The sequence below is a fragment of the Leptonotus elevatus genome, chromosome 13 (assembly GCF_054856555.1).
Source record: "Leptonotus elevatus isolate MCC_2025b chromosome 13, RoL_Lele_1.0, whole genome shotgun sequence".
In the NCBI taxonomy this organism is placed as follows: Eukaryota; Metazoa; Chordata; class Actinopteri; order Syngnathiformes; family Syngnathidae; genus Leptonotus; species Leptonotus elevatus.
In genome coordinates, this window is record NC_141251.1 from 20,730,862 (window position 1) to 20,744,933 (window position 14,072).

At 36.9% G+C, this 14,072-nt stretch overlaps 1 protein-coding gene across 7 annotated transcripts in view; it reads left to right on the forward strand.

Annotated features, from left to right (window-relative positions):
* LOC147164162 (uncharacterized) overlaps window positions 1-14,072 on the forward strand; it is a 73,453-nt gene that overhangs the window by 45,043 nt on the left and 14,338 nt on the right. For all 7 annotated transcript variants that reach the window (XR_015096914.1, XR_015096918.1, XR_015096917.1 and 4 more), the window contains exon 3: window positions 3,126-3,324. Coding sequence is in view for 1 of the 7 variants with exons in the window: in XM_086093221.1 (XP_085949347.1) it covers window positions 3,126-3,318 (193 nt within the window). In the remaining 6 variants the exon portion in view is untranslated. The remainder of the gene's footprint in view (window positions 1-3,125; window positions 3,325-14,072) is intronic.

A 14,072-nucleotide genomic window follows, 5' to 3' on the forward strand; every position in this document is an offset into this window, starting at 1 on the left:
GTGGTGGAATGAGGAGGTGCTGAAGTGGATCCAGAGAAAGATGTTAGCTAAGAAGAAATGGGACACTGAGAGGAATGAAGAAAGTAGACAGGAGTACAGGGAAATGCAGCGTAAGGTGAAGAAGAAGTGCCAAAGGCCAAACAAGGGGCTTACGATGACTTGTATGCTTGGTTGGACAGTAAGGAGGGAGAGACTGATCTATACAGGTTGGCAAGGAAAAGAGACAGAGATGGGAAGGATGTGCAACAGGTTAGGGTAATAAAGGATAGGGATGAAAGTGTGTTGACAGATGCCAGTAGTGTGATGGGAAGATGGAAAGAATACTTTCAAGAGTTGATAAATGAAGAAAATGAGAGAGAACGGAGAATAGAAGAGGTGACTGTTGTGGACCAGGAAGTAGCAAAGATTAGTAAGGATGAAGTGAGAAGGGCATTAAAGAGGATGAAGTGTGGAAAGGCACTTGGTCCTGATGATATACCTGTGGAGGTATGGGAGTGTCTAGGAGAGGTAGCAGTAGAAATTATGACTGGGTTGTTCAACAGGATCTTAGATAGTGAGAAGATGCCTGAGGAATGGGGGAGAAGTGTGCTGTTGCCCATTTTTAAAAACAAGGGAGACATGCAGAGTTGTGGCAACTACAGAGAAATAAAGCTGATGAGCCACACGAAGCTATGGGAAAGACTAGTTGAAGCTAGACTGAGGGCAGAGGTGAACATTTGTGAGCAGCAGTATGGTTTTATGCCAAAAAAGAGTACCACAGATGCAGTATTTGCTTTGAGGATGTTGATAGAGAAGTACAGAAAAGGTCAGAAGGAGGTAGGTGTGACGGAGGAGTTCAAAGTGGAAGTGGGTTTCTATCAGTGGTTAGCTCTGAGCCCCTTCCTGTTCGCTGTCGTAATGGACAGGATGACAGACGAGGTTAGACAGGAATCTCCATGGACTATGATGTTTGCTGATGACATTGTGATCTGTAGTGAGAGCAGGGAACAGGTGGAGGAGAAGCTAGAGGCGTGGAGATTTGCCCTGGAAAGGAGGGGAATGAAGGTTAGTCGTAGCAAGACGGAGTATCTGCGTGTGAATGGGAGGGACCCAAGTGGAAGAGTGAGGTTACAGGGACAAGAAACCAATAAGGTGGACGGGTTTGAGTATTTAGGGTCAACAGTCCAGAGCAATGGAGAGTGTGGAAAAGAAGTGAAGAAGCGTGTGCAGGCAGGCTGGAACATGTGGAGAAAAGTGTCAGGGGTGATGTGTAATAGAAGAGTTTCAGCTCAAATGAAAGGAAAGGTTTATAAAACTGTGGTGAGACCAGCCATGTTGTTTGGTCTGGAGTCAGTGCCACTGAGGAAAAGACAAGAGGCAGAGCTGGAGGTGGCAGAGATGAAGATGCTGAGGTTCTCTTTGGGAGTGACCAGGATGGATAGAATCAGGAATGAGTACATCAAAGGGACAGCACATGTTAGAGACTTTGGAGATAAAGTCAGAGAGGCCAGACTGAGATAGTTTGGACATGTCCAGAGGAGAGATAGTGAGTATATTGGCAGAAGGATGCTGAATTTCCAGGCAGGAGGGCTAGAGGAAGTCCAAATAGGAGGTTTATGGATGTAGTTAAAGAGGACATAAAGGTAGTTGGTGTGAGAGCAGAGAATGCAGAGGACAGGGTTAGATGGAGGCAACGGATTCGCTGTGGCGACCCCTGAAGGGAAAAGCTGAAAGGAAAAGAAGAAGTCAGCAGTTACATTACATTATTTTTGTCTATGAGTTATAAAGTGATACACTGCTTATGTGTTACATTTGAGTTAAGAAATGTAGGCTTTAAATTTGACAGTGATTTATAAGTTGGACAGGAAAACTGGTGTGATTAGTAAATTATTCGAGTTAATTTTGAATTTGCTGCTTAAACTGTAAACAAATAGCGAATTTGGATTTTCTTGTTAGTCTGAGCTCTAGTTCTGACACTCTCTGTATGTTGCTGGCATTGGATAAAAGACACGTTAAAGTTGGGAATCACTTGTCTATATTATTACTTCTGTTTTCGGGCAATTTGGGTAAATTCCCTAGCAGGACTTTGTCAATTTGCCCAAAATGCTTAGAATCAAAATGGCCACCATTCTGTTTGTACCAGGGACCCCGTGACATATTGACCAATCAGTGTTGTAATTAGGATGACCATATTCCCATTTCCCAAAAAAAAGAGGACACTTGCCCCGGCTTTGAAATTGTGTTACCAGTCGCAGTTACACAGTGTACTTCACCTGCTATTAGTCACACAATACCAATCGGACATTTTCATGAATTTATAAAAGCCCGGAAGAAAATGGTCAGTCCTCCCAAAAGAAGACTTTTGGTCCCCCGAGCGTTGCTCCACTGATTGACCTTGATTTTTGTCTCTAAAAAGTCAGCCAATGACTGTACACAGACCACAGCAGAAGTCAAACAGAGTTTACTAATACTGTACAATACATGGTAGGGAAAACGTATGACACTTAAGATATGATCTGAATCTGACTCTCGGAATTCATCTTTGATGGATGAACTGATTTGACAATGTGACTTTTGTGTTTGGTGAATTTGGTGTTGACACATGATGGAAAGTGCTGGAGATTAATTGGCTTGTCCTGCATGTTGTAACAGGAAGAACAATTTAATCACTTTAATCCTTGGCAACATCATTTTGCCCACAATGACACATGCTTATAAGATGAGAGCAAACCCCGCCCACACACTTTCTCTGCTTGCTTGTGAACGCCATCACATTGAAAGCTGATAAATGTTGCAGATAAACACCTCCCTCAAATAGACGCCTCCCTTTTCCCATCCGAAACCTGTAATTACCTCAATTCATTTTTCACACACGGACATTAATTAAATAGTTGGCTGTTGCTAACCAAATCAGCAGCAAAGTGTGGAGACTTACCAACATGTTTTAACAGCTGTGCAAAAAGTGGTATAAAAGTTTACAGAAGGTCAAATTAGGGTCACCTGCAAAGTTAATTATACATTTTAGGTTTAACCTGAATTTGTACCTCACTTTCGGTGTTTTATTTCCCACATGGTGGTGAATTGTCAACTTGTTTGTCTTTGAAGCATCGACCTCATGTTTTTTTTTGTCTCTCTTTGTACTACAGCTCCATATTGCTGAGTCAGCCTCATGACTTCATCACCATCACGGGACGGTGCGAGGGTGTGACTGCAGGCCGAAGAAGCGCTCTGCAGCTGCCGCTCTGCTTCTTTTTTGGCAACACTTCTACCCCCCCTCCCACGGGGATTTCTTTTCTCCTATCATGCAAAGAAGGAAAAAAGGATTCCTGGACAATTTAAGAGGCAGTAAGTGTTTTTTTCCCCTCTCTCCTTATGTTGCCAAATTGCATCAAATGGCTGTAAAACACCTGCAGGGAGTTTTAATTTTGTGGTCGTGGTTGTCCAGGTGTTGAGGTTTCATTTGCGCTCTTTCCGGCATTGGTGGCGTAACAGCTTGCATGCTGAGGTCATGGCGGATGGTGCAATGACCAACATGGGAGATGAGCACAAGTACATTTTGGGTGCACTTTTTAAAAATAACTGATGAGAGCAAGCCAAAATGTGAACATCTGCCCTTTCAAGTGCACACAATGCAGGATTTTCAAATGCCTTCTGGTTTCACATAAACATAAAAAAAAAATACACATGAAAAGGCTGCATGAAGGTTAATTTGGAGGTGGTCTTAAAGAAAAATGCAAATATTAATAATTTAATTATTTCAATACAACCTTTAACTGATTCCTAAATATTAGTGCGTTTTGAATTTATTCCTAAATTTTATATTAAATTTTATATTAAATTAATTATTAATTTTTTTAATTTGATACCACGTTTTTTCATACGAGTTCTCAACTCTTGCGTAGTCGCTGATACCGATACCAAGTACCAATACCACTAGTACTTTTGGTACATAAAATGTCCTAAAAAAAAACAATGACAGATCATTTTAAAGAAAGACCCATATATCCCAATATAGGAGTTTCATTTAAAATTGGATGCAATTAATAGCTTCTTCTAATTTCTAGTTCCTGGTTGTAAAACGGCCACAAGAGGGCGGCCGATAGCCACTGTCGCGAGTAGTGATACCTTAAAATAAGGCCAGGTATCAGCCCGATACCAATACCACTCGCCCATCCCTAGTAAATTGTATTTGTTACATTTAATTATGCATCACTTAACTATTACTGTATTTGTATAAATTATAATTACATATAATTAATGCTGTTTTTATTATAATATATAATCATTTATGTAATTCAAGTACATAATTAAAACAAATATTGTATGCATTATAGTGTAAAAAAAAAAAAAAGCATTTGATGATATTAAACCAAAATGTATTTTATTGTTATACAAATTGCATACGCATAAAATAGCAAATATTGATTATATTCCATGTGAGTTTTCTTTCTTTTCTTTTTTTTTACTCGCAGTTCAACAGCAACGGATTGAACTAATCACGATTTATTTTTATATTCATTTTATTTTTATCTTTTCGCCACTTACCCAATTCTTGTGGGAAAACACTGGAGGTTTATCAGTGTTTATTTGAAGAATATTGATTGATTGATTTTCCATAATGCATTTCAATGGACATCAAATACACACAAATTTTCACTACTTGCGAGCCGGCCCGGTCCCTAACCCCCACGAGTGAGGGAGGCACTGTAATTGTATACCTAATACTTTTATACATATAAAATGTAAAGTAAAAAAAAAAAAAAATACAATGATATTTTTAACATTACAAATGTGCATTGTATTTGCATTGTATACAATTAAAAAAAAAAAAAAAACATTAAGATAATTCTATAAAATTAATCAATGCACACTGGGATATTTCTGTGCATCTTTGCAGAAATGTTTTCATAACACAGATAATGTATACCTAGGTTGTGCTTTTGTAGTATATTTTATATCATAAATCTTCCCGGTCTGTACACTCGTTTGAGAAAGTAGGATTGTCAAGAATGCAATTAAAGGAAAATTCCATTATATGAAAATTGTGATTGTTTTTTTCCGTATTTAATTACGATGTAGACACGGTTCAGCTGTTTCACAACCAGGACGGTAGGCAGGTCATAAAAAAAACGTGCACGTGTGTGTCTGTGCGCGTGCATGTGTCTGTGTGTACGTGTGTCTGTGTGCATGAGTATGAAACGTACTGAGATATATTTGTCTCCCTATAAAGCTCTGTGTGCTTCTCATTTCCAGACATATAGCAGAAGTGAGCGAGTAAGTGAGTCACTGCGCAGGAAATGATGACGGTTCAAATCACACGCTCATTTCTTGTATTATTCATGTGTGTTTGAGTGTATTGTATAGTTTTTGAGCAGAAAAATAAATGAGGAAAACTCACAAGTAGGTCAAATGGCTAACGTGTAATAGTTACAGAGGTTGGCATAGTGTGTCTTAAACAAGGTCAAATTGAAGTTATTTTGTGAGCTTAAAATATATATATATATATATATATAAATATATAAATATTTATATATATATATATATATATTCCATGTAATATATATATATATTACATGGAATACATTCCATCCCAATTTTGAGGGTTTCAGTTCTTTCCAGATAGACTAAAGCACCTATAGAGTTAACCCACTGGCATGGAGTGATTCCGAATATTAACCCTTAGTGCCCATTGGAAGTGAATCTTTCGGAGTTAGTGACTGTAAGGTGTAATTTGATGTAGTCTGCTCGATCCTGCTGGCAGCAACTGGGTTCCTGACTATAAAAACACAACCATTAGTTACAAATTGCCAAATACAGAAACAGCAATGTAAGTTATCGCGATGTGGTGGCTCTCGCTAATAGGCAGAATTAAGTAACCAGATTTAGATTAAAATATTTTATATACGTAGACCATGTTTCTATAAATTTTGATATTTGGTTTTTATTCAAGGCAAATATTTTTTCCTTTAAAATGTGATTTATGAGGAGGTTAGACCATTGGTCGATATTCAGAGTTTGTTTATTTTTCCAGTGGCCAACATTTTAAAACAATTTCCGCGATAGTAAGGGCTACAAGTGTAGATTGAAATTGTTTACGTGGTAAGTCAGTTGTTGTTAGGTCACCTAGCAAACACAAGTTTGGAGATAAAGGTATTCTACAGTCTAAGATAGCGGAAAGTTTTTCTCAGACTTTACTCCAGAAATACATAACCGGAGTGCATAACCATAAAGCATGAAAATAAGTGTCTGTAGTGTTTTGTAAACACTGGAGACAAATGTTGGAGTTTGAGAGTCCCATTTTCTTCATCATATATTGAGTAATGTATGTTCTATGAATAATTTTATATTGGATAAGTTGTAAATTTGTGTGTTTTGTCATTTTGAATACGTTATCACCAACTTGAATCCAAAAGTCAGATTCCGTAAATATAGATAAGTCTGTCTCCCATTTCGAGATGGGTAAATACATTTTATCAGTATACGAAAGTAACTTATATATTTTTGAAAGTTTTTTTGTTGTCGGAGAAAGCTTGGTAATATCTTTAGCTAAAACAGGCGGTTGGACCGTACCCCGAAGTGTTGGAATTTGTTTCTTTATCATACTTTTAACTTGCAGATAATGTAAAAAAAAATCAGTTTTGTATTTTGTATTTTTGGAGCAAGGATGTATATGATATAAACATATTATCTGAGAAAAGATGGTGGAGATGTGTAATTCCTTTCTGCTCCCACACACCTAAATAAAACGATTGGTTGTTAAGTTGAAAGTCGGGGTTATGCCATAGGGGAGAAAGCCCGCAGGGCTCCATTTGGGCTTTTGTAATTTCTAGTGCCTTCCACCAGGCAGTCAGGGTGGCGGAAATCATTGGGTTTTTAAAACAATTGTGTCGCTTAATCGATGTTGTGATAAAGAGTAAATCTAAAAGTCTGAGGTTATTACAATCCTTCTGTTCTAGTTCCAGCCAACAGTTAGTATTCTCTGTTGGGTTGTGCCCATAGAATGATATATTGTAGCTGGTTAGCTATATAGTAGTGCATATAATTTGGTGCCTCTAGACCTCCTTTGGATTTACTTTTCTGAAGAGTAGATAGACTAATCTTTGCTTCTTTTTTTTTATTCCAGTAAAATTTTGTAACGGCCGAGTCCAACAACTGGAACCAGTTAGACGTAGGGTTGAATGGAATCATTGAGAAAAAATAATTTATTTTGGGTAAAATTTTCATTTTAATGGTGGCTATTCGTCCTATTAGAGAAATGGGAAGATTATTCCAGCGCTCCAAGTCACTATAAATGCTTTCCAGATGTAGAGTAAAGTTTAAATTAATTAAATCAGTTAATTTAGGTGAGATTTTTATGCCTAAGTATTTTAAATTACCTATAGGAAATGAGTAGTGTGGGTCCTGGCTTGCAGGGTTCCATGAATTTTCTGTAATAGGTAGTAGTGTTGATTTTGTCCAGTTAATAGAATAATCTGATAAATGTAGCTGTAACTGTAGCTTTAGGAGAATCATATAATACTGACACCCAGTGAATAAATGACTTCCCAAAGCCAAATGTATTTAAAACAGCAAAGAGGAAGGACCAGTTAACTTTGTTGAAAGCTTTTTCTGCATCCAACGATATAATAACTGCCTTTTTATCATGCCGCTGTGACATGGTAATAAGGTTACAGAGCCTCCTAATATTATTAGTAGAGTGACGACCTTTAATAAAGCCTGTTTGGTTGCTATGAATGATTGTCGAGATTACTGGTTCTAGTCTAGATGCGAAAGCCTTAGCGATCATTTTAATATCAATGTTAATTAGTGAAATCGTACAGTAACTTAATGGAATGGTGGGGTCTTTTTCTGGCTTTAATAAAAGTTTAATTGCTGCTGTATTCAAGTGTGGGCATATGTAATCATTAGTTTTAATTTATGTTACTACTCTTAAGAATAATGGAGCAAGCATTAACCAAAAGTGCTTTAAAAATATAGCCGCATAACCATCCCGGCCAGGTGCTCTGCCATTAGGCAAACTATCTAGAGCACTGTACAGCTCGTTTATATTAAGTGGCACATCTAACATATCTTTATGTTCAGTAGTTAACTGAGGTATATTTAAGCTACTGAGGAATGCCTCAATATGCTCAGGGTTAGGCTTGTTAGTTTCTGAGTATAGGTTGCGATAATAGTTATAAAAAATTTGATTAATTTCTTCTGGTGATTGTGTGCATTCACCAGTGTTCCCTTTAATAGCCGTTATAAGAGATTTTTCCCGATTGCGTTGAAGTTGGTTTGCAAGAAATTTACCTGATTTGTTATTATATTCAAAGTTGTTGTATCTCAATTGTTGTATTATAAACTCTGTCTTTTTAGATAACATATGGTCTAACTGTATTTTTCTATTTTGTAAGTCAGTCCATATTTGGTTATTTGGGTTTATTGCGTACTCATCCGTCAGTTGTTTAATTTTATCTTCCAAGTCTTTTTCATATTTTTTATCCTGTTTCTTTTTATAAGATGAATATAATATTAATTTTACCTCTAATTACCGCTTTCCCAGCTTCCCAGAGAAGAGATGGAGATAAGTCTGGAGAGTCATTTATTTCCAAAAAGTCTGCCCACTCTCTTCTTATAATTTTGTCAAACTCTGCGTCATTTAGCAGTGAGATGTTAAAACGCCATGTCGGGGTGGTTTAAAGGTATAATCAACTTGTAGGGTAAGGGAGACTGGTGCATGGTCGCTAATAATAATAGGATGTATTTTTGTAACAATTTTATCAGCAATATAATTATTTGTAAGAAAAAAATCAATTCTTGAAAAAGACTTGAAAAGAAGGTAAATTCCTTCTTAGTTAGGTTTTTAAGTCACCAGCTGTCACCGAGGCCAAAATCATCCATATATTCCCCTATTACTTTAGTAGATTGTAATCGCGTTATACATGTTGTATTATTAGAACGATCTATTAATGGATTTAAGACTGTGTTAAAATCTCCTCCAATAATAATAGTAGAGTTTGCTGCTAAATCAAACAGCTTAGAGAAAAAATCATGGAAAAAGGCCGGATCATCATTCTTAGGGGCATATAAATTACCAAATGTATATATTTTATTAAATATAGTCACCTGAATAATAATGTATCGGCCCTCTTGGTCTGTTACTGTATTATTTAGAGTAAAGAATAAATTCTTATGTATGAGTATACAGACTCCTCTTTGTCTACTGTTATAAGGGGCAGAGTACACTTGACTAAAATTATTATCAATAAGTAATTTTTCTTCAGATTTTTGTAGGTGGGTTTCTTGAAGGAGACAAATATCTGCTTTTAATTTTTAGAGATGGTCTAAAAAAAATGTGTCCTTTTGCCTGTGAGCGAGCGCCAGAAACATACCAGGAAACCAGAACTAATTTATGCATACAAACAATATAGACTCAGTCCTGTGTATATATCTGTATAGGCTATTTGTTAATATTGGCATGTTATAGGATAGAATCAAAGTGGTTTATGTAATTTGTGTGAAATATGAGGTAACGTGTAAGTGAATATAACAGTAAAAAAAACGGGGAGGGAGGTAAAAGTGAAGGAAATTAGCGGGGGATTAAACATGTAACAATACACCAGTAACTAGTAACCTAAGCGAGATTTTTTGTTTAAATATATTTTAGATATAGTTATGTATTAATATTATATTTGTAATATAGCCTAAACATAATGAGTATTCATATTTTTGGTTTTATAACCACATATACAGTACATGTATACATCTAATAATCAAACAAAGTTTAGTTCCACCAATGCCAATTAGAACAGCCAGGGAGTGGAGTTGGGGTTCTGGAATAGTTGGCCATCGATGTATAGCTTATCAACGACTATTGTAGTCCGTTTACCCTCCTGCCAATTTTGTCTCATTATAGGAAACAGTCCCTTTCGCCGCTCATTAATCTCTTTCAGGAATTGGTCATTCATTCCGTAAGAGGTCCCTTTAAACTCCCGTCCTTTACTTTTAACAAATTATTTCTGTTTAAAATGTTTAAACTTAGCGATAATAGGACGGTGTTTGTTGCCCCTTCGGGCTCCAAGCCGATGTACCCGGTGGAAAGAGATATTATTGACCGTCTTCTGAGGAATTTTTAACAACGTCGTCATAATTTTTTTTATCTCGGCCTCTGGATTGTCAGAGGTATTCTCGGATATGCCTGAGAATATTAAATTCTCCAGCATGCTACAGGATTGGACATCCAGAACCGTTTCTTTTAATATTTTATTCTCCTTTTTAATCGTTTCCAACTCGGCTGAAACAGCCGCGAGTGAAGAGCGTAACTCGGCATTATCTCGTTGGAGGTCACTTACCTGTAGTTCTATCTTAGCAGCAGGGCGCCGCCATGTTGGGTATTCCCGGTCTCGCTGTAGGTCTCACGATAGTTACAGCATCTCGCGATAGGTCTTTTGTATGTCTTCTGACGATCGACAGACATGTCTACCAAATTTCATGCTGCTAAGTGAAATTGGGCTGATTTATATATATATATATATATATATATATATATATATATATATATATATATATATATATATATATATATATATATATATATAAATAAAATTCCAGTGAAATATCCAGGCTATTAGGCCAGATCATGAGGAAATATTGTTTACATAGTCAACAAACACTAAATTGGTGCAAAAATAGGACTGAACACAAAACGCTTTAGTGGTTATTGTATTCATATGGTCAATACGGTGTCTTATCTAACACTTACTATGAAAAAAGACTGTTATGTCGAGCTTGTTTAATCATTAACATGTTGCCCTTCTTGCACTTTGCACTACTTTAGATATATCTGTTGAATAACTTCAAAACAATGTGTGCCCTCATTTTGCCAAGAGAAACCAACACCATTTTTTTAAGTGCTTGAAATTATACATTTGATTGTCAAAAGTGGATGAAATACAAAATGTTGAAAGTTGTTTTTATTTTGGGTCGGGTAGGAGAAGACGTGAAAGTAATGCAGGAAGTAGAAAGTAGACGGGTATAGCAGGTCAAGTTACTGTTACACGACAATGTGACGGCAATGACTCACTGCACAGATGATGAGGACGATAAGAAAAAAGAAGAAGAGTGTGGAAACCTCGTGACGCGACTCGCGTGTCCTTGCCACCTGCTTGCGCTTGCCTAAAACTCCTCTTTCTGTTTCTGTTTCATTTTTGTCCAAATATCCAATCTGAATTGTGTCTTTGGGGCTAATTGTTTCACACTCAATCCAGAAGTCACAGACATTCAACAGCCTCAGGCCAAATGGCCACTTAGAGCTTTCACACGCACCAAAGTCGAAAATGTTTTCAAATTCAGACACTAATCCAATTTTGCTTGGCAACAACATGGCATTTGATAGACATGCTTATCAAAAAATTCTCAAGAAGCCAAGCCAGGACATCTGATATTTTCCTTTGAAGCAGCCTTACTAGAATCAAATTTGAAAATGCAACTCCTGAACCTAGTTTGGTTTTGTAAAATTTGTAATTTGATAGCTGTGATTATCATGAGTAGACTCACAAAAATTTCAATAAGCCACAGCTGAAATGACATAGCAGATCTGCCATTTGGTTCAAAGTGGCCATTTCAGGGTCAGTTTGGCAATTTTCAGGACTCCTCCAAGGTTAAACTTTTTTTCTTTTTCCGTTCAGTTTCTGTCTATGGAAACAAAATTCATATTTAAACCATTAAAGAGGAAGACAAGTCAAATATTTTCTTAGGTTTGTGGAATATAAATTAAGCAGCAAAATCCACACGTTTTCCCCCATCTCTGGGGGCGGCAATTTTGACACTTGCTGTCGACTGAAGATGACATCACAGTGCCAAAGGGCTCAGGTAATGAATGTCATGGCTCAACTGTTTTCTGGGTTTGACCATGTGACATTCACAAGGTAAGCCCTTGGGCACTGTGATGAAAATGGCCGCCCCTGATATTGATAAAAACTAGTGTATTTTGCTGTTTCATTTATATTCCAAAATAATAATATGAATATCGTGACAGTTGACAATTTTTGACTTGACTTGACATTAGTTTTTAGTCCGTATTCAAAATCACACACATTCACCAACTATGGCCTAACAAATGGTCATTTTGAAGGCATTCCTGCACTCACAAGCTCATCACATTTTACTGTTGTGCTTAATAGGGTAAAATTCATATTTAATCATGAGGAAAAAAACAGTCTCCTTTTTGCTTCACATTGAATTTAGTAGCTGTCTCTATCATGAGTAGACCCACAATGAAGTCTCAAGAAGCCATGCACGAAAACATACATTTGCTGTAGTTGTTATCATTCGCATTTGATAAGAAGCACAAATCATTTAAACAAACACAAATGGACTGATTTCTTTTTTTCTAATGACGGTGTTGTGGCATAAATTTGCATACTCGATAACACTTGGACTTCACCGCCCTCATTTTCTCTGTTGTGTGTGTGTATGTGTGCACTGTGCACCACTGACTGCCTGACTAACTGAGTGACTGAGAATATGTCCGGGCATGTCTCAGAAGAAGCACACACTCCGTCACATGCGCACAAAAGAAACACTGTCCAATGCACATCCAAGTACAGTATTGTTCAAACAAAAAGAAAAGAAAATAGGTGTCAAGGGTGGTGCTGCTGAATTATAGTGACGATGATAATGATGATGATGACGACTATAATAATAAGACTACTACTACTACTACTACTACTATTACTACTACTAATATCATGCCTGTGATACATTAGAGAAGATAAGTTAATTTGTCAGGCACAATTAAATTCGAAGTGCTTTACAGGTACATCAAAACACAAGAAGGCAATATTATATGTTCATACAGACATGTTAACTATACATAGGAAATCACGCTATAGTGAAACATAACACCAAAGTGACATTTGGGCGAGTTTGAGAGTTTCTTAGTTTCCTATTCTGAGGTTTGAAAAGTGTCACAAGTGTTACCCCGACTGTGAAGTCCCTTTTCACGTTTTCCTTTCATCGCCTTTTGGACATTTTTAATTATATGTGAGGAAATAAAAACAATAGTGATGTGACAACTTGGGCTTTTATGTTGTTGTTGTAGATCGAGAGAGACAGCCGGCTCTTGATCTCAAATATGTTGTGTTGTTGGTGAGATGAAATCAGGTTATTGTGGCATTATTACAGCTTTTGTACGTAAAGAGGTGTAACTGTACAGAAAAAATGCACGGAATGCAGCATGCAAGATATCGTGGCTAATACGGAAGTTGCTGGCATAATTAAGAGCAACCAAGGGCCGCCTCGTTATAACAATTGTTATACAATTGTTGATAGGTACTTGGAACATTGAAGCTGCTTCACCATGACAAATATTTGGGGAAAAATTCTAGCTACATTGTGAGTTTATTCTCGCATGTTTGATTTTTTTCAGTGTACTTATTTTTCTGGAAAACACAAAATGAGTGCAAAAATAAATGTTCTAAAAAAACAATTTGTTGTAGTTATAAAGCTTTGTTCTTTCAATAAAATCTCAAATTTTCCATGAATAACTTCAACAATAGAAAAAAACTTTCTCAAAAATCCATCCATCCATCCATTTTCTTAACCGCTTAGTCTTCACAAGGGTCGCGGGGGGCACTGGAGCCTATCCCAGCTGGCTTCGGGCAGTACACCCTGAACTGGTTGCCAGCCAATCGCAGGGCACACAGAGACGAACAACCATCCACACTCACAATCACACCTATGGACAATTTGGAGTGCTCAAATAACCTGCCATGTATGTCTTTGGAATGTGGGAGGAAACCAGAGTACCCGGAGAAAACCCACGCAAGCACAGGGAGAACATGCAAACTCCACCCAGGAAGGCCGAAGCCCGGACTCGATCTCACGTCCTCTGCACTGGGAGGCGGACGTGCTAACCAGTCAACCACCGTGTCGCCTTTCTCAAAAATATTTCAGAAAAATATATAATAATAAAGATTTTTCTCTCAAAAATTTTTTTTTTTATAATATATTTTTGTTCCTACATCTATTTTGAAAGACAGTGCAGTTATTTTTTAAGTAAATACCCTTCCTCAAAAAATAAAATAAATACAAAGAAATAATAAATAATA